The 20,933-nt window shown below is 48.2% G+C and overlaps 1 protein-coding gene across 1 annotated transcript in view; it reads left to right on the top strand.

Annotated features, from left to right (window-relative positions):
* The window catches only part of LOC102393792 (cell migration inducing hyaluronidase 1), a 161,795-nt gene that overhangs the window by 82,798 nt on the left and 58,064 nt on the right, over nucleotides 1–20,933 (top strand). Inside the window, exons 2-6 of the mRNA XM_025271754.3 lie at nucleotides 9,362–9,471; nucleotides 11,971–12,117; nucleotides 12,631–12,769; nucleotides 13,500–13,736; nucleotides 17,799–17,978. Of these exons, the coding sequence (XP_025127539.3) occupies nucleotides 9,378–9,471; nucleotides 11,971–12,117; nucleotides 12,631–12,769; nucleotides 13,500–13,736; nucleotides 17,799–17,978 (797 nt within the window). The 5' untranslated portion in view covers nucleotides 9,362–9,377. The remainder of the gene's footprint in view (nucleotides 1–9,361; nucleotides 9,472–11,970; nucleotides 12,118–12,630; nucleotides 12,770–13,499; nucleotides 13,737–17,798; nucleotides 17,979–20,933) is intronic.

Here is a 20,933-nt window from a genome sequence, read left to right as displayed (position 1 = left end):
GCCTCAGGGGTGCACCGGGCTCTGATGGCTGCACCTCGGGGCGTTTGCCCGGGACAGGGTGCAAAGGACCAAAGCCCCACAGCCAGGCAGCATCCCAGGCTCCCTGATGAGCATTCCTTCGGCAAGGAGAGGAGCGTCAGCTCGTGGGGCTACTGTGCCTTCTGTGGTTTGTGACCTGCAAAGCCAGAGTTGGGACCCAGCTCAACTTGTCCTTGATGTGGCAGTTCCTGGCTTCCCAGGTGGCTCTCCTGCCAATGCAGGAGACAAGGGTTCAATCCTTGGGTCAGGAAGACCCCCTGGAGAAGGAAATGGCAACATATTCCAGTATTCTTGCCTGGGAAATCCCATGGACTGGCAGGCAACCGTCCATGGGGTCTCAAAAGAGTCAGACATGACTTAGCGACTAAGTTACAACAACCTGTGCCCTCAAACCTACTTACATCTACTGATGTATCTACTGATGTATAAGGAGACAAAAGAGGCTGAGGAGGCTGGGGTGGGCTGGTGGAATGTACCCTGTCTTTCCAGGTGGGGATTGCTTATCTGTGGCCCCATCTGATGAACTGGTAAGACCAGATAGATGCCCAGTGGCAGGGAAGAGCAATCTTGGGAGGCTTCTGGGAGACCAATCTTGTAATGGCAGAAAGCTTCATGCACCCTGCGGACTCAATGTTGGGGCCAAAGGGACAAGGTAGAGGGGGGCCCAGCTGGCCTAGCAGGGTGCTTTCTCCCCACAGCTGTATGCATGGAAAGAATTGGGACACCAGGACACTTGGGTTATTTTATTTTATTTTTTTAATCTTTTGGCCATGCCACATGGCCTGCGGGATCTTAGTTCCCTGATCAGGGATGGAACCCATGCCCCCTGCATTGGCAGCCTGGCGTCTTAACCGCCAGACCACAAAGGAAGTCCTGGGTTATGTTTAGAGTAGGCACTGCCCTCTCCAGAGAGTTCTGGGTTTGCTGGAAGAAGCCAGCATCCTTGGCTGCAGCCTCTGGGCACCTCAGGCAGTGGCAGAGGCAGGCTGGCCTTGGACTTGATGAGTCTTGGGAGAAGCACCCATATCAGTAATCTTACTTCCTCTCTTCCTCCATGATCATAGGGCAGAAAACCAGTTTTAACCAACAAGGACCTAGTGTCGAGCACAGGGAACTCTGCTCAATGTCATATGGCAGCCTGGGTGAGAGGGGAGTTCGGGGGAGAATGGATACATGTATATGTATGGCTGAGTCCCTTTGCTGTCCACCTAAAACTATCACAACATTGTTAATCAGCTATGCATGTCGCTTCAGTCATGTCTGACTCTTTGCAGCCTCATAGACTGTTGCCCACCAGGTCCTCTGTCCATGGGATTCTTCAGGCAAGAATAATGAAGTGGGTTGCCATGCCCTCCTCCAGAGGATCTTCCTAAACCAGGGACCGAACCTGTGTCTCTCAAGTCTCCTGCATTGGCAGGCGAGTTCTTTCACCACTAGCGCCACCTGGGAAGACCTTAATCAGCTATACTCCAATACAAAATTAAAAAGTTAAAAAAAAGAAAACCAGTTTTAAGAGGGAAGTTACTCTTTTTTTCCTCAATTGAGGGCAAGCCTTAAAAGGATGTTTTGAAAAAGAGTTATAATTTTAAAACATATTGGCTTGTTCAGTGCCTCCAGTTTCTGCTTCAGCACTCCCACCTGTTTTTTCAGAGAACCCTGGACACAGAGCCCAAAGTCACAGAGCAGGCAAACCGCCAAGTGGGTTGTTCCTCCAGCAATCGCTGGGCAAACCCATTTGTTCATTGTCCACATCCAGTGGGCAGCCACTGTGTGCCAGTTTGTAGGAAAGAAAAATGGGTTTATGTAGTGGCCACCTTTCAGGAGCTTGTAGCCCAGTGTGGAAGACATCGAGGTGCTCCAAAGATAGAATGAGAGAATTTGAAGAAAGGTTTGATCAGTAAGCTGTGGATGAAGAGGAAGAAGCAATTGCTGTAGACTTTAGGGCCAGGGGCAAATTCCTCAGGGGAGGTAGACAGGGAATCTTAAAACAAACCGCCAATCTCCAAAGGTCAAGTGTGGCATCTGGAAGCATGGTGGTAGAGAAAAAACATTTTAGTTAAGGAATTAACAGAGCATGCTCAAGTCCATCCGGGGTCAGCAGGAAGTTGGTGTAACAGTCTGGGACCAAGAACAAGTCTGCTTTCTTCTTTTTTGTGTGTGTGTTGTTTTAATATTTATTTGGCTGTGCTAGGTCTTAGTTGCAGCATGCAGAGTCTTCAGTTGCAGCGCGTGAACTCTGAGTTGTGGCATGTGGGATCTAGTTCCCGGATCAGGCATCCAACCCAGGCTCCCTGCATTGGGAGTGGGGAAACTTAGCCACTGGACCGCCGGGGATGTCCCGCACAGATCTGCTTTGAGTACTATTTCCTTCTCCCCATTTTCCACCTTCCCAACAGACCCCCTCACCCCACAGATGTTGTGTCTTCATGGAATCTTTCAGAAGAGTGGTAATTTAATAGTGGGGAGTGTCAATAAGTCATCTTTTATTTATTTATTTTTGTCTCCCTCCTCTTCCCTTTTGGGAGCTCGGTTTTGCTTGAATCTGAGCCATAAGCCAAGCCCTTGTGAAATAAAACATGAACCAAACAACCAACCCAAAGGACTTCCTCCTCCTGGGTCTCAGAGGGAGCAGCCATCTCCCCTACCTTGCCAAAAATCTTTAAAAAAAATTATTTGGCTGCGCTGGGTCTTAGTTGGCACTCAGGGTCTTAAGTTGTGACATGAGAACTCTTAGTTGCATGTGTGGGATCTTAATTCCCTAACCAAGGACTAAACCCGTGCCCCCTGCACTGGAAGGCGGATTCTTAACCACTCTACTAACAGGGAACTCCCTCGTACTTTTTCTAATAAGAAAGCTATTTCAGGACCCAAGGCCTGCCATGTCTGCCACACTTCACATTGTCCAGGCAGAACTTTTGCCCAGAGCCCAGGGTAGGGTGTCCACTAGGTCATATTTGTATTTTTTCCCCAGCTCCATAAACACGTCACTCCACTGGGCATGAATTTCCTATGTAAAGTCCTCTGTGTTGAGCTTTTGAGAAAGCATTTTTGTGTAGCGGTACCTCTCAGGGAATGGCATAGCACTACCCATCTGTCAGTGAAAGAGGTAAAAATCTCATTTTAAGTCAGGCCAATGACTGGCTGCATCAGGCATTGAAGGGAAATCAGACACGTCACTCCAGTCCAGCAGACCACTCACTGTCCCTGTATTTCTCCATCTGTCTAGTACCCTTGAAAGGAAGCTGCAAGGATTCCCCCATTTTACAGCTGAGGAAATGGAGGCTTGATGGTTAAATGAATGGTGAAGTTCACCCATAGCTCCTAAATGGGAGATCTGAGGCTTAAATTTGGATCTTGTCACACAGCCTGCGTGCTTAGCCAAGGCATTCTCAAGCATTCCTGAGGTTGACACTTAACTGGTGGTTGACAAGTGTCTCTGGACTGAGTTGATTCTCTGAACTGGTGGTTCTTGAGCAACATCAGAATCCCTGGAGGGCCTGTTAAAACACAGATGGCTGGCCCACCCCTGGAGTTTGAATCAGTCGGTCAGTAGGTCTGCAGTGGGGCTGAGAATCTGAGGTTCTAAAAGGTGGAGTCAAGGATGCCACCATAAAAACTGTTGCTCTGAACCGTCTCAAAGCTCACTCTAGTTTGATCTTCTAAACCACTCTGAGTATCGAGGCTCTAAACTGGAAGTTTCTACAATGATGGAAATGTTGTGGATCCATGCGCCCAACATGGTTGCTGTTGTTTAGTAGCTAAGTTGTGTCTGACTCTCTTTGTGACCTCATGGACTGTAGCCTGCCAGGCTCCTCTGTCTATGGGATTCTTCAGGCAAGAATCCTGGAGTGGCATTTGCTCCTCCAGGGGATCTTCCTGACCCAGGGATCAAACCCCCATATCCTGCCTCTCCTGCAGTAGCTGGCAGACTCTTTACCTCTCGGTAGCCACTAGCTACCAGTGGTGATCAAACTCTTAAAAGTGCCTAGCATGACCGAGGAACTGAGTCTTAACTGTATCTAATTTTAATTTAAATGTCCATAGCCACACATGACTTGTGGCTAGTGTATTGGGCAGCCTAGCTCTAAACCAAAGGGCAAGTTAGATATGTCAGTGTGGCTCAGTTGTTTACTCCAGTGTTTAATCTCCAATAAGTCATCGAGGAACTCTTCATTAGGGAACATCTGGTTTGCAGAAGAGTCAGGCTCATCATTTAGACTGTGATGCCTGATGCAGAGGGTAATGGGACCTCAAGATCCCTGTGGGGGCAGGGATCTCACTTCCTTTTCCACCAGGACCAGTGCCGTGCCCACTTGTGGGGTGCATAGACCATGTGTGTTACATGAACAGGAGGGGAGACTGGTTACAGACCTGCCTTCCTACCTGCTGTGATGGTGGAAGGCTTTGACGCTACCAGCCCCGGTGGCCGATTTGGTGATGAGATGAGAGGACCTGACAGGATTTGTTCAGATATTCTTGGGGGTGGGAGTGATCTGTGATGGTGAAGTTCTCTCATCACATGAAACTCTCCTCCTTGGCTCTGCAGGTGGCTCCCCACTGGGGATTTCCCCTCTCAGAGGAGGTATTTTGTTTGGGGAAGATAATTTTAAGACTTTATGGAAGTATAAAGGGTTCCTGAGGTTTACTATCCAAACTGTGACTGAAAGCAATGCCCCAGTTGAAACAGGGGTTGAAACAGAAATGGGCCCAGTCTCACCTCTCCCTGTCTACCCAAACAAGCAGGGTGGCCGGGAGGGTGGCGTGTGCCCCATAATTTGGAGTCAGATGGCAATTCTCTGATCCATTTACTGCTCCTGATTATAAGCAACAATCTTCTGCACTGTGGGTCTCAGTTTACTCATCTGTAAAATGGGAGGGTGGGACTGCACGAGATCCTTGCTACTCAAAGCATGGCCCACAGCCCAACAGCAGAGGCAGCCTCACTTGGGAGCTGGTTGGAAATGCAGAATCAGATCCCAACCCAGACCCACGGAATAAGAATTGGCATTTTAACAAATTCTCCACATGGTTAGGTGCACGGCCAAGGGCTGACTGGAAAGGGTCTCTAATCCCATCAGCTCCTACATTCTGTGAACCTGATGCTAACTGGCAAGTCGCTTGGTGGTGGTGGTAGTTTAGATGCTAAGTCATGTATGACTCTTTGCCACCCCCATGGACTGTAGCCCACCAGGCTTCTCTGTCCATGGGATTCTCCAGGCAAGAATGCTGGAGAGGGTTACCATTTCCTTCTCTAAGGGATCTTCCTAGCCCAGGGATCAAACCCAGCCTCCTGCATTGCAGGCAGATTGTTTACCACCAGGGAAACCCACCTGGTTATGGGTAGTATTATTGTTCCCATTTTAAAAATGAGACAGCTAAGGCCCAGAGAGGTTGAATGACTTGTCTTAGGTCACGTGGCTGTTGAGAGCTGGAACTCAGACCAGGTTCTCAGAGTTCATCTCCCAGGCTTTCTCCCTTGGTAGCAAGCATCCTTCACACCAGCAGTTCCCACAACTTGCGTACTGACCACAGGTCAGGCCCTTTATCATCTTCTATAGAGCCTCTCGTTTGATCCTCAAGCGAGGATCAAAAGGACCATGGAGTTTAAGAGGCATTATTTCAGTTTTATGGGTTAAAAAAAGCAAGGCCTGAGCGGTCAAATGGTTTTCCTAATGTTGAGCTGCATGGCTGGCCTGGAGGCCTCTGGGGCCTGTGCTCCAGGTCCCCACAGTGTCCTGCTGCTCTGAGCCGAGCCTAGGTTTGCGGAAAATGAGACTTGCCTTGGTGCAGGTGTGACAGAGTGACGGCCGTCCCACCGCCCAGAGCAGCTTCCGGGCCCCCTGCAGCCCCACCGCACCTCCCCACACTCTCTCCTGCTCCCCACCCCCCACCCCCAGCCCTCACCCCTCAGCGCTTACACTGAGCCTACCCCACCTCCTTCTCCTCCCTCTCTTTGTGGTAATCCCTGAAGAGAGTTTGGCTTCTGCAGGCTGCAGGCTCTGCAGGCAGCAAGAGCCCGCCTCCCCCTGGGGGCGGGGATGCTATGGGGCGTGGACCTGCTAATGCTGCTCCTCTCGGGGTTTAGGGGCCTCTGTGGAGGCTCGAATAACCCCGTGCTCCTCTTCTCCTTCAGGTGATGGCTTCTACTACCCCAGGGCAGCTGGAGGAAGGGCAGAGCCCCCGCCCCGGCTGTGTGATGGCAGCGAGGAGAGGCAGAGACAGCCAGGGGCAGGCGACTCCCTGCCCCTCCGCGTTCCTGGGAGGCCTGGCAGACACTCGGAGCTACAGCTGGATAGAGTGGGGGTGCCGAGCTTCTGGAAAACTTTAGCTTGTTATTGTGAAGCCTTGTGAAGCAGAGTGTCCTGGAGTTCCAGTCTTTCCTCCTGCACACGACTCTACCTGAGGGGCTCACGACCAGCAGGAACCAGCCAGGCTCCAGCCAGCAGCTCCCCAAGGAAGCTTCTCGCATTGTTAGCCAACTTGCGTGCTTCCCAGGCCTTCCGCGGCTGGGCACCGTTTCCAGACCATATCTTGCCAGCTGGAGAAGCCGAGTCCAGCTCCCGCTGCCAGAGAGCTTTCAGTGGCCAAGTGGAAAAGCTATTCTCCTCCCCTGAGGAAGAAGTCCCAAGTGAAATTTGAGAACCTTTGGGATGCATATCAACAGGACCTTTCTCCATGTTTCTGTGCTCAGGGCCCTGGGAGCCACTCGGGGGGCACAAAAGCCCAGAGGACCACCCCACCCCTCCCCGGGCAATGTGGGGTCACGAGCTCTTTGAGGCAGGGGGGTGCAGTTCTCTCTGCCTCCAGTGCCTCAGACACAGCAGATCTGTTTCATGTTAGGAGAAAGATTTTGAGCATTATCCTGCCAGGTGGAATTGTTTTTACATCCATCCTGAAACTGACGATTTTTGTCTCTGAAATGACCTAGGCTGTAATCAGAAGGTGTCAGGGCCACAAGTCCCTGTATCCCAACCTTCCACTCTGCATATGGGGAGTCGAGGCCCAGAGAAGCACACGCCTGGGTGAGGGTCACCCAGCAGTTAAGGTTGGAGGAGTGCCCACACCCAGAGTGCCTCCCATCCCCCAGGCACCGCCCTGCTCAGTGCCGGCCACATTCCTCTCCTAGCTCATGGCCCGAAGTTCAGGTTCGTGAAGCCCCAGGATGGCTTGGGGCTTCTTAGCAGCAAAGAACAAGTCAGTTTTGGTTTTGCTGAACAGATGGAGGCTTGAGAGCTGGGGCCTGGCTTTCCCTGAGGACCACAAGACACTCCTGTCCCCAGCGTCCCCTTCTTTCTCTTACAAAGAGTGTGAAAACAGACACTCCTCTTCTGGGGACCATGGGGAGAAAGGCACTGTTCGATGCGCCACTCCAGTGGCTCTGTTGAGGCGACTAGAATGGGTCTTGTTGTTCTCTCCAGGTCAGGCCAGGGCCAGGCAGGGTGCCCGCCAGGAGGACACCATGGACATTGATGCTGAGAGCATTGTCCCTCCCTCCCCAGCCTCCCCAGCGCACCTGTGCAGGAGGGACCAGGCACAAGGCCAGGGCGTTCTGTTTCAGACCCTCCTGCCTACTCCAACTCACTGAACTCACACAAAGCACTTCACCTGGAGCTGGGAGGTCAGGGATGATCAGATTTATCCCTGAGCTGGTTCAGAGGCAGGAGCCTGCGTGGCATGAGAGACATCTGGCCCATTCCTCCGTGTGGGAGAATATCTGTTTGTTTTCAGGCTCCAGGGAGGATCTGAGGACATGGGTAGGGGAGCCGGAGCAGGCTGCTCTCCCAGCCTCGTTTACATACTCTAGTGTGCAACAGAGTACTCGAGGACAGAGATCTTTCTCCAAGAGTGTTATATTCTGAAAGGAATATCAGGCATCTTTTTTTTTTTTTTTTTAAGTTCCTGTCTTGAGAATTACCTAGACAAATTCCCATAGTCAGCTTCTGTCTGAGTAAAAGGGGGAAAAAAAAAAGTGGCTTTCATAAAATAAAAATGAAATAAAATTTATTTAATTCTGTCACACAGAAAAATAAATCCAGAGTCTAGGACTGTGTCAATTCTCCATGGGGTCAGAGCCTAGTTTCTTACTCTCTGCTTTACCATCTTCAGCACATGGCTCCAACTACCTACATGGCCAAAGATAGCTGCTAAAGATCCAGCCATCATATCCATATTCCAGCCAGCAGGAATTGGGGGAGGGGCATGGAGAAAGTCTTCCCACCTTCTGTGAGGACATATCCTGGAATTCACACACTGTACTTTTGCCATATTGGCTAAAACAATTCCAGAGACTGAAGAAGGTAGCCTTTATTCCAGGTGGCTGTGTGCCCAGACAAAACACAGGGGTTCTTTTCCAGGGAAAATGGACATTAGGGGACAATTAACTATCTCTGCCCTGCCTTCCTCTTGGATGGGTAATATTAAAAGGGTTTATAATACACAGGCATCCTATTTAAGATCTCAATATTATCATCAAGACTTGTTTTAGAAGCACAGACTAACATTCAGTCAGTTCAGTTCAGTCCCTCAGTCATGTCCAACTCTTTGCGACCCCATGGACTTCAGCATGCCAGGCTTCCCAGGCATCCTCCATCACCAACTCCCAGAGTTTACTCAAACTCACGTCCCTTGAGTCGGTGATGCCATCCAACCATCTCATCCTCTGCTGTCCCCTTCTCCTCCTGCTTTCAATCTTTCCCAGTATCAGGGTCTTTTCCAATGAGTCAGTTCTTTGCATCAGGTGGCCAAAATATTGGGATTTCAGCTTCAGCATCAGTCCTTCCAATGAATATTTAGGACTAATTACCTTTAGGATGAACTGGTTGGATCTCCTTGCGGTCCAAGGGACTCTCAACATTAGAAATCAGCTAGTCCACAGCCTCATTTTTTAGATTAGGAAACTGAAGCCCAGAGAGGTTAATCAAAGCAGCTGCGATCACACAGGAAGTTAATGGCATCTATTTTCTAGCATATGTTCAGTGGGAGTGTTTTTTGGTTTTCTCTGTTTTTTAACTTAAGAAGAAGAAAAAACAAAGCTTTATTCTGGAGGGTAGCGAGCTCAAGCACCAAGGATGAAATTCCATTCATCACTGGGTCTCTGAGCTGCAGGACATAGTCAGAAGTTGATAACGGGGCTGGCATGCCCCGATCTGCCCAATCCTGAGTTATGGCAGCTGAGAACTCTGCACTGGCCGGCTGGAGGGTGCCCATGCTGACATTGCCTCTGTGTGTGCTCGTGCCCTGTGTGTCTCTGTGTGTGTCTGCCCCATACACTGACTCCAGCCTGGTAAGCTTGCAGGTCTGACGCGGTGTGCTTCTGTTTCAGGGAGCACTCTGCCAGGATGGGAGCTGCTCACGGGCCGGACGTCTCCTTTAGGGTGATGCTGACCATCGGCTGGTTCATCCTGGCCCACTTTCCTGGTACTGCATCCACAGGTAAGCCACTGCACAGTATCTGGGCCTCTGCCTGTCAACAAAGAAGGCGTAGCCACTTCTAGAAGCAAGGGGCTGGGGGCCAGGAGCAGGAGCCTTGGGGCAAGGGCAGGGCCTCGGGGTTCTGGCTTGACCCTGCTAACTCAATGACCCTGGGCAGGTCTTATCCTGTGCTTTGGTTGCATCAGGCAGCCTTTGGGGTTTCAAATTCAGTGTCTACAGGTGCCAGGCACATGATGCAAAGCAGTGAAGCTGGCCAGGTAGACATGTGGTCACCTGTAGAATGCAGGCCCCTCTTAAGGAACTCACCCTGCTCAGTCCTGGCCAATGGTCCCCACATGGGAAAAGGGGGGCACCTTCTTCAGGATCTATTGAATTTTTAAGAGAAGCCAGAAATATAGACTTTTGTATAAAAACTCTCTACTTGTTAAAGGATGGCAACCAATTGAAATTTTATCAAACACTCAGGGTGGGGTGGAAGAGACAAAAAACACACAGCTGCCAGCCAGCCTGCCGTCTGGGAGCCACCTGACCTTCATGTTCCCTTCCTGATTTGCCATAAGATCTGGTGCATTAAGATACAGTGCATAAGATCATGGGCTTCCCTGGTAGTTCAGACAGTAAAGAATCTGCCTGTGATGCAGGAGACCCAGGTTCGATCCCTAGGTCAATAAGATCTCCTGGAGAAGGGAATGGCAACCCATTCCAGCATTCTTGCCTGGAGAATCCCATGGACAGAGGAGCCTGGTGGGCTACATTCCATGGAGTGGCAGAGTCTGACGAGATTGAAGTGACTTAGCATGCACACACACCTTCCCGCTCCTCCATCCCTTCCCCAGTTATTTAAAAATCTACTGTTTCAGGCTCACAACTTAATTCCTAGTGAGAGAAACAAAAGAGTACATTGAGGCTTGTTCACTGAGCAGGCATTCTCATCTTGTTTTGCCCGTGGCCTCTTCTGATCGCTTTCCCTCTGGGCTTTCCCCTGCTGTCCAGGGAGAGTCTCCCTGTTTCTGAGACGGTCTTCTCCGTTCACCGTATATGGTACCCCACTGGGGTATAGATCCTTCTGAGCAGTAGAAGGAGGGACTCCTTCCAGTGCTTCTATTTGCAGTGTAACACCCACCACAGGTGCTTTGAGTTCAGTTAAACATTCAGACTCATGAGGCTACCACAGGCCGTGCTTATGCCTATGTGCTCAGTTGCTTCAGTTGAGTCCGACTTTTTGTGACTTTATGGACTGTAGCCTGCTAGGCTCCTCTGTCCATGGGATTCTCCAAGCAAGAATACTGGAGTGAGTTGCCATGCCCTTCCTCCAGGGCATCTTCTGAACCCAGAGGTCGAATGCATGTCTCCTGCATTGCAAACAGATTCTTTACTGCTGAGCCACCAGGGAATCCTGCAGGCCATGCTGAGCATCAGACTAACTTTGAAGGGTTTAGGACAAAAACACCACCTGCCATTGGTGTTTCATCAGGCACTCCTCTTTCATTGGAGTGGTCTTAGTAACATCCCACAAGCCTCCCGGAAGTTATCTTCTTTGGTTTCCCAGGTAACAGCTCCTTAGGTGAGAGGAAACAGGGCCATCATTGGACAGGTATGGAATCGCCCCACCAGAGCCAGTATCTCTTATAGCAACCCCATAGATGTAACTTTCAGGGTTGCCGTGTGGGATGTGCCCAGTCATCAGAGTCCCTGCGCTCAGGGAAGTCCATAGTAAGACATCTCCAGCAGGATCGTTATAAATATAATGACTGTGTGTGCACAGTCACTCAGTCATGACTCTTCATAGTCCCCTCGACTAGCCTGCCAGGCTCTTCTGTCCATGGGATTCTCCAGGCAAGAAGACTGAATTGGGTTGTCATTTCCTTCTCCAAGTAATCTTCCCAACCTAGAGACTGAACATGCATTTCTTGTATCTCTTGCATTGGCAGGCAGATTCTTTACCATCGTACCTCATAGTTCCTGGTTTAGATGCCACTGACTAATCGGGTCACTTTTGTTATAATTAATGTTGCTTAGTAGCACTGTTTATAGAATACCATCTTTCTCAGGTTTCCAGGGAAACAGGGAGAGCAAATTAACTAAAAGTCAAATTCTCATGCAGAAGGGGAAAGGGCTTTGCCAACTTTTCAAACATTCTTTCCAGGGGAAAGGATGCCTTGGAATACAAGTAATCTAGGTATATCACTGTCTAACTTTAGATCCTGGAATATCTTGAGGAGTCATCTGGTCTGCCCTTCATTTGATAAAGGGGAAAACTGAGCCCAGAAGAAGGAAGTTCACAGAAAATGCATGATGAACTAATGAAGGGCATGGGCTAAATCCCAGGGCTCCTATGTCAGGAGTTCTCTTTTCTCTCTAATGCCCTGCTTTTAGCTCTAGTAGGGAGGAGGCCAGAGCCATGAAAGTGCATGATAGCTCCTCCTACCCCATGATCTGTGCCATCCTTGCTGGGGAGGTTGGTGGATGGTGGCAGTGACACCTCTCTGTACTTGGCAGGGTCAGCTGAGTGCCCTGATCAGTGGCCTGAGTTGCAACCCTGGAATCCTGGCCATGATCCAGCCCACTATGTGTATATAGGCCAGAGCAGAGCACTGTTGCTCACCTCTTCTGCCACAGTCTACTCCATCCGCATCTCAGACGGAGGTAAGCCAAGCTCCTTCCCCCAATACTTCCCGTCCCATCTCTCTGGTCTGCTGCCTCTGAGCCCAGCAGATAGATGCAGGTTGCCATAACTTTAGATGGACGAAACAAATGTCACATGCTTAGAGCTCAGGTCAGAGCATCTGGTTGTTGGAGATAACCATCAACTCCGAGCACTTAAGGAATGCCTTGTCAGAGTCCAATCTTAATGAAAGAAGCATTTATAGAGGAAACTCCTTATTGGTGCTCTGAGCTGTTCTGCTTATCTGACTTTCAGATGCTTACTCATTGAAGGCAGAGCACACAGTGAAGGCAGCAGACCAAGCAGGCAGTATTTACCCATCGCAAGACAGAGGAAAGTTAACATCATAAGCAGAGCAAACACAGAAGTACATGAAGGAGGCCTTCTTGCCTGCCTGGAGGAGATGGGGGCTCAGGAGGTCTGCCCATCTCTCTGCTAGAATCTCATCACTAACACTTGTGTTCTTCAACCTCACTCCATTCCTACCTCTTCAGGAAAGCTGGTCATTAAAGACCAAGATGAGGCCATTGTTTTGCGTACCCGGCACATCCTGATTGACAGCGGAGGGGAGCTGCATGCTGGGAGTGCCCTCTGCCCTTTCCAGGGCAATTTCAGCATCGTTTTGTATGGAAGGTGGGTAGACGGTCCCCATGCTACTGTGGGTAACATGCCACCCTTGGATCTGATGTGGGGGAGATTGTCCATAGAAGAGAGGAAGGTGAGACAGCAAGCCTTTAGTGCAAGAAAGGAATTATCATTACATCTTGCCAGATCACAATCATGAGCAAGACAGACACTAGCAATTTGGGTGAGTTGGAGAGGTACACGAGGTATTTTATTTACTGTGGCTCAGGTCTGGACTTAAGTTACAGAAACCCCTGCCAGCCTTTCAGCTGCTTTCTAATCATGTCATGGCTCAGGGAGTCTCTGTGAATGTTTATTAATAGGCTCTGATGGACAAGATAAAGAAAAATTCCAGGCAGCATTTGCCTCTGGCTGTGCTCCACCACCAAGCAATTGAGAGTTCTCAGAAGTAGTAGCCAAGAATACGCAGGGTATGCAGTAGTTGTCCAGGTGATTCCACATCTGATATGGACCAAAATATAATGCACTTAGACCTGGAAAGAAGTGCCAACATGTTGACTATTGATGAGTATTTCTGCTTGGCCTGTTGGACTCATTTTGTTCTGGCTTGGGACTATCTTGGTTGCTCATGCTATGTCTACTGATCTTGGGCGGCCACCAGGTGTGACTGGTTCTACGGTGGCCACAGTGGGAGTGAGCAGCAGTGCCGTCCCCTCTGGGCTCAGCACCCACTAAACAGAGATGTTGGCCAACCACAGAGAGCCGTTTTCTCTCATAGGGCTGATGATGGCATTCAGCTAGACCCCTACTTTGGCCTCAAGTACATTGGTGTCGACAGAGGAGGTACCCTTGAGTTGCATGGACAGAAGAAGCTCTCTTGGACATTTCTGAACAAGACTCTTCACCCGGGTGGCCTGGAAGAGGGAGGCTATTTTTTTGAAAGGAGCTGGGGTCACCGTGGAGTTATTGTCCATGTCATCGACCCCAAATCAGGAGCAGTCATCCATTCTGACAGGTAAGGTTTGCCTTCACATCAACACATTCATTCATTCAACACACACTTACTGGACGTGTGTCCTAGCCAGAGGCCACTCAGGGTGCTGAGCTGTGAGCAAAACAGAAATCCTTGATCTCAAGGAGTTAGGTCTCTCCTTCCCAGGGCATCTTCCTTGTGAAGCTGAATTGAACAGGAACAGGCACATTCACACACACGTATGCACATGTACACACAGCATAGTTTCAGGCTGGGATCATTGGTAATTAGGGGGAAGACATAGGTGGTGCAGAGTAACTCAGGAAGGTCATCTTACATCACGTGGTCAGGGAGCCAGGTGTAAACAAGAGACATTTGAGCCTAGGACTTTGGGGTGAGGCTGAGTCAGGGAATGATTGTTAAAGACTGAGAGCAGCAAGTGCAAAGGGCCAGGGCTGAGAAAGTGTGTGATGTTCTCATAGGACAGAAAGGCCAGCAGAGAGATGGGAGGGCAGAGAGTGGTGGAAACGACATGCAATGTCGGAGTTTCAGGCCGAGGCAGGTGTGCAGCCTGGGAGGCCCAGTGAGGAGGTGGGTTTTATTCTTAGTAGAATGCAAAGCCACCAAAATACTTCAAGAAAAAAGTGATCTGATTTAGCCATAACTATGGAGAAGGAACCCACTCCAGGATTCTTGCTTAGAGAATCCCATGGACAGAGGAGCCTGGCAGGCTATAGTCCATGGGGTTGTAAGAGATGGATACAACTTAGCGATTAAACCACCACATTTACATTATCCCCTCCCTCGTGAGCCTCCCTCCCGCCTCCCCCATCCCACCACTCTAGGTCATCACAGAGCACCACACTGACCCCCTGTGCTACGCAGCAGCTTCCCACTAGCTCTCTGTTTTACATATGGGAGTATATATATGTCAGTGCTACTCTCTCAATTCGTCCCACCCTCTCCTTCCCCATTCTCTACATCTGCATCTCTATTCCTGCCCTGCAAATAAGCTCATCAGTACCATTCTTCTAGATTCCTTATATATACATTAACATAAACTTATGGCTGATTTGCATTTTTGTACAGTAGAAATGAACACAACTTTGTAAAGCAATTATCCACCAATTAAAAATTTGCAAAATTAAATAAATAAAAAATAAGTAAAAAATAAAGAAGAATACCTTCTAATTTGAAAGAATTGGCTGCTCTGTACAGAGTGGATTGTTTGCAGAGAGCTAAACTTCAGGACTTCCCTGGTGTCTCAAGAGTAAAGAATCTGCCTGCCGATGCAGGTGACACGTGTTTGATTCCTAGTCTGGGAAGATTCCACATGCCACAGAGCAACTAAGCCCTTTCACCACAGCTATTGAGTCTTGCTCTAGAGCCCGGGAGCTGCAACTACTGAAGCCCAAGTGCCCTAGAGCCTGTGCTCAACAACAAGAGAAGCCCCTGCAACGAGAAGCCGTGCACTGCAGTGAAGAGTAGCCCCCTGCTCCCTGCAACTAGCAAAAAGCCCATGCAGTAAGGTAGACCCAGCACAGCCAAAAATAAATACATAAAATTATATTTTTAAAAAGTAAAGCTAGCAGAGGTGGTTCAGAGGCTTCCACATGGTCTGGGCAAAAGATGTCGCTGGCGAGGATTCAGGTAGAAGCAGTGGTGATAGAAGTGGATGGACTGGAGAGATATTCAGGAGGCAGAAACAGCAAGTCTCTTCTTCCTGTCCTCTCTCCAGGCTTGAGTATGAGCTGGTAGACTCTGCAGAGGCTGGACCTGACCAGTAAGCTCCCACGGCTTCTTGTCCAGACCCTGCAGAGGCCAGTCCAGGCCACTTGGAGAGAAAGAGACATGAGGAAGGGCACAGCTGGAGTGGGCAAGCAGACACAGCTGTCCTGGTGCTGCTGGAGGATGGGGATATTGAATTCCTCAAAAACAGGGCAGGAGCCATGAGCCTCCACAGGAAGGCAGCAAGAGCTGGCTGTGATATGGTGTAGGCTGGCCCATTCACTTTGCCCTCCAGTGAATATCAGTAACAATAATACAATCACTGGACTTTCTGCAAAACTCTGTGTTAACCGCTTTCTCCACCATATATAACTGAATCTTCATAAATGCCCTGGGAGCTGATTCTGTTGTTATACAGATGAGAGCACTGAGGTTGAGTGAGGCTAAATTTGCTCAGAGACTTCCCTGGTGGCTCAGATGGTAAAAAAAAAAATCTGCCTGCCATGCAGGAAATGTGGGTTTGACCCCTAGGTTGGGAAGATCCTCTGGAGGAGGAAATGGCTACCTACTCCAGTATTTTTGCCTGGAGAATCCCTTGGATAGAGGAGCTCAGCATCACAAGGCTTGGGAGTGTTGGAGCTGGGATTCAAACCCAGATCTGCCCAGACCCTGAGTCACTAAATTGCCCCCATGGGTCCCCTGGTGACAGCTACCTGCTTGGCCTGGGGTGGAGCAATCCTCAGCCCAGGGGTAACGCAACCAGGATGCACTTGATTGGCACAAAGGCTATCAGAGAGCTCCTCCCTTCAGAGGAGAGAGAGTGGTCTACTCAATTGTGCTCTGACTCCTGGATGCTGCTTCTTTCTTAAAAATTTTATTATATTTTACTCAATTTATTCTTATTTTATTTTTTATTATTAACTTTCATAGTCACTTTACAATCCTGTATTAGCTTCTGCTGTGAAGCAAAGTAAATCAGCTATACGTATACATGTATCTGCTCATTTTTGGATTTCTTTCCCATTTAGGTCAACATAGAGCACTGAGCAGAGTTCTCTGTGCTATACAGTAGGTTCTCATTAGTTATCTAGTCTATACATTGTAGTGTATATATGTCAATCCCAATCTCCCAGTTCATCCCACTCCTTTTCCCCCCTTGGTGTCCATATATTAGTTCTCTACATCTGTGTCTCTATTTCTGTTTTGCAAATAGGTTCATCTGTACCATTTTTCTAGAGTCCACATATCAGTGATATAATACGATATTTGTTTTTCTCTCTCTGACTTACTTCCTTCTGAACGACAGTCTTTAGGTCCATCCACGTCTCTACAACTGGTGTTGTTTTGTTCCTTTTTTATGGCTGAGTAATATTCCATTGTGTATATGTACCACATCTTCTTTATCCGTTCCTTTGTAGATAGACGTTTAGGTTGCTTCCATGTCCTGACTATTGTAAGTAGTATTGCAAAGAACATTGGGATGCACTCATTCTTTTGAACTCTGGTTTTCTCCAGATATAGTGCTGCTTCTTAAGTAGTACAATATGGATTACTTGTGGTGCAGTAGCAGCAGCAAACACACATGGAAATGCAGGCTATGGTCACTTGAGACCTGGTCACCTGGAGGTTACTTGCATAAAGTTACTTGGAGAAATAAGAACTTAGATCAGCTCTGAGGAGGTAGTAAGCATTTGATTGGCTGAAGAGAAGTTTAGAATGATAGAGTGAAGGCAGGAGTGGGCTTGTGGTATGATTATGAGACCCTGAGATATGCTAGGATTGTAGCAGACGTTTCATGGGAAAGGTCAGTGGAGAAGGAAGGGGCCTAGGTGGGGTCAGACCAGGTTATGGAAACAATTAAAAGTAAGTTTGAGGACCCCTGAGCATCCACACATCCCCTCAACCACATCCCCTAACCGCCTTTGTTTTCCTTTTCTCACATCTTGGCTATTCATGCTGGTTTATTTTTCTAGATTCCTTGTAGAACTATTTTGCTTGTTAAGTTCCAAGACAAATTCTTTTGGAATTTTCATTGCCATTGTACAAAATCTTTATACTTAGTAAGTATGCTTTATATTTAGAGTTGGGATCATGACAAAATTTTATCTTTCCTTTGTAAATTCTTGTCACCTGTGGTGTAGGTTTTTTGAGATCTCCATTTCATAGCTGCTTTATATGTATGAGGATGGATTACCTTTGACAAGTCTCAGATGATTTTTTTTTTTTTTGGCTGTACTAAAAGCTCTTTTCTTTAAAAATCATGACTCTTGAGATTTTGGATGGCATGTTAGCTGTCTTACCATAGGTAGGTTCTTAGAGCTCTCTTTTTGCACTGCTGTTAGGACTATTAATATCCCTTCTCCCTGCCTCTTTCAGATTTGACACCTATAGATCCAAGAAAGAGAGTGAGCGTCTGGCCCAGTATTTAAATGCCGTGCCTGATGGCAGGATCCTTTCTGTTGCTGTGAACGATGAAGGCTCTCGAAACTTGGATGATGTGGCCAGGAAGGTGATGACCAAACTGGGCAGCAAACACTTCCTACACCTTGGATTCAGGTATCGGTCATCACTTCCATCACTTCCCCAGGCTCCAGAACACTAAAGCAACGCTAGCCCAGACAGACTTTACCTAACTTCCTTCCTGGTTTCCCCAGGGCCACGTGACCCTCAAAGGTGACCCTGGAGGATGCAGGCACACACATCCATCTGCATTGGATGTATTACGACTTGTTTTTAAAGGGAACCTAGTTTTTCTTACAAGCATATTCCACTCTTCAAACTTCAAAGCTCTCTGAGTATATATACTCATTCATTCAGTCAGTCACTTACTAAATATTAATTGAGTATCTACTGAAGGTAAGAGCTATGCCTCAGATGTACAATGAATGGTCATTTTCCTTTCCTTTGGCGAAGGGATCATAACGTGCCTTGGGGTTGGCAGACATCTGTTTAGAGACTACAAGAAGTGCCTCTGCCCTGCCAAGACCCTCCCAGCAGAAGGGGCACTTTGATGTGCTCCAGAACGAGTTTTGTTTGCCTGGGTTTGCAGCGTCATGCCTGATTCTGGAGGTGCGCATGCTTTGGCATGAAGATAAATGCATTATGGTTTATCCAACAGTAGCCACACCTTTGAATCGTGTTGAATCAGATCTTGGTTTAGTGGAAAGTTGAGATCATCTTTCCCGTGGCTGTTGGAGATAGAGACGCCCTGTCCTTCGGCTCTGCAGATGATGGGCAAGATGGGGGCAGGCCAGAGGCTCTCCTGGGCTCTGAGCAAAGCAATTTTACTGACTGGGTGGAGCCCCCCCGGGCAGGAGCAGGGCTCCAGGTTCCAGGGTGCGTTTTCCACCTGCCCATGGGCAACTCCCTCTGGAAGGATTTGGGCAGGAAACTTGAGCAGCCAAAGATGACAATGACACTGTAGTACTGCAAAGCTCCTTTGTTGATAAAAACTGAGGGCATTGCTATTTCATTGTCATATAAGCCAAAAGGCCAGTTTGTTCATCTACACCAAGAGGTAGAACCACAAAGAGACTGGCTACATATGGCCTCAGCAGAAGAAGAGCCAAGATCTGGCATCCAATTTGTCCTGAATCTTCAGTCTGGGCTGGACCTCTTCCTAGGTGATGGCACGCAAGTGACTCACCCTCTCTTTGAACTGTCCCCATGATGTGTAAAATGGGATATTTCAGGAGTCAGCTCAGAGGACTCTGGGGAAGGTAAAGGTGATGAGATGAGCAAAGTATTTGCCACTGTGGGTGGCACAGAGTAAAACTCAATGAACATTAGCAACTCTTCTCAAGAGCCATGGAAAGGATTGTTGTTGTTCAGTCACTCAGTTGTATCCGACTCTTTGTGACCCTATGGACTGCAGCATGCCAAGCTCCTCTATCCATGGGATTGTCTAGGCAAGAATACTGGAGTGGGTTGCCATTTCCTCCTCTAGGGGATCTTCCTTATCTAGTGATTGAACCTGCATCTCCTATATCTCCTGCCTTGCAGGCAGTTCTTTACCTGCTGAGCCACCAGGGAAGCCCCAATGTATGACATAGGTTGTATCAATTCAGTGAGGGAGAATGTGGTTTGTTCAGTAAACTTATTTGGGTATTATTACTTTTTAAAAAAGAGATCAGTGTCAGAGATAGGGAAACAAGCTTTGGGGATGCTAAATGTGCCTCCAGCTCTTGACCTATCTGTTGATTTGAATTGGTGGTGTAGGAGTAATAGGAAAAGTGGAGGAGAGGCATATGGGTCCTCTCTAGACATCCATGTGATCTGAAGTTGATATTTTCCCTTTTCTGTTGCTTATCTTCCTTCCCTGTCTTCCACTATCTCCTGGAGTTTGCTCAAACTCATGCCCATTGAGTTGGTGATACCATCCAACCATCTCATCCTCTGTTGCCTCCTTCTCTTCCTGCCCTCAATCTTTCCCAGCATCGGGAAAGTCGATTCCCAGCATCGACTCATTTCCAATGAGTCGGCTCTTCGCATCAGGAGGCCAAAGTATTGGAGCTTCAGCATCAGCCCTCCCAGTGAATATTCAGGGTTGATTTCCTTTAAGATTGACTGGTTTGCTCTCCTTGCTGTCCAAAGGACTCTCAAGAGTCTTCCCCAACACCATAGTTTGAAGGCATTAATTCTTCAGCGCTCAGGATGGGTGCTCTTAATATGTTCTATGAGTAAAGGAGATACATATCCTTCATTTGTTATCCTTCATTTGTATATAGACCCACTTTGAATGAGAAACTCAGAGCACTTAAAGTCAGCAGAAGATCTGAAACTTAGACCCAGTTCATCCAGGGAGTGATTATTGAGCAGAAATTGAAATAAAGCACCAGGAAGGGACTAGTCCTACTGAGTTCTTGCAGGAAGTCATGAGGTCTTGCGGGAAGTCTTGGGCTCTCAAGGGAAGGCAGACATAAAAGAACTGATGATGGTGTGTGAAAGAACAAGAAGGGGAAGGAAGAGAGATGAAGTTGGCAAGGTGGGCACAGGATGGCTTTTTGCTCAGTACCAAGAAGCTTGCTCTTTATCCAAGTCAGTAGGCATTGAAAGATTTTTAAACAAGTGTGACACAGTCTAATCCCCAAATTCAATGAACCCCAACCTTTGATCTGAAGATGAGATCAAAACAAAAATAACCAAACAAATACGAGCTATTGACAACTCATAGTAAGAGAGAGGCTGGCTTAGGTATTAGAGGTTGGATAAAGATGGATAAGAAAACCTCCCTGCCTTAGAGCAGTGCACATTTCGATGGAGAGAAGAGTGTACAACTTGCCAAAATCAGACCACTTCTTTTTCCTCCTTTGCTCCTCATGAAAAAAAACATCTCTTTCCTTCCCAAGGCCCAGTGCCGATTGCTGAGGACTCAGACACATCTGCCCAGTTTTCCTCAAGCTTGACTTGGGAGAGAAATAACCTTTCTCCCTTGGAGCATGTCTCCTTATTTTCCTGAAGGACTCAGAGCACTTGCTTCAGGACCTCATTGAGCTTGGCAAGTGGTATGTG

Source organism: Bubalus bubalis, chromosome 20 (genome assembly GCF_019923935.1).
Source record: "Bubalus bubalis isolate 160015118507 breed Murrah chromosome 20, NDDB_SH_1, whole genome shotgun sequence".
Lineage (NCBI taxonomy): Eukaryota > Metazoa > Chordata > Mammalia > Artiodactyla > Bovidae > Bubalus > Bubalus bubalis.
The sequence above is the reverse complement of the archived record's forward strand: the minus strand, read 5'-3'. Positions and strand labels throughout refer to the sequence as shown.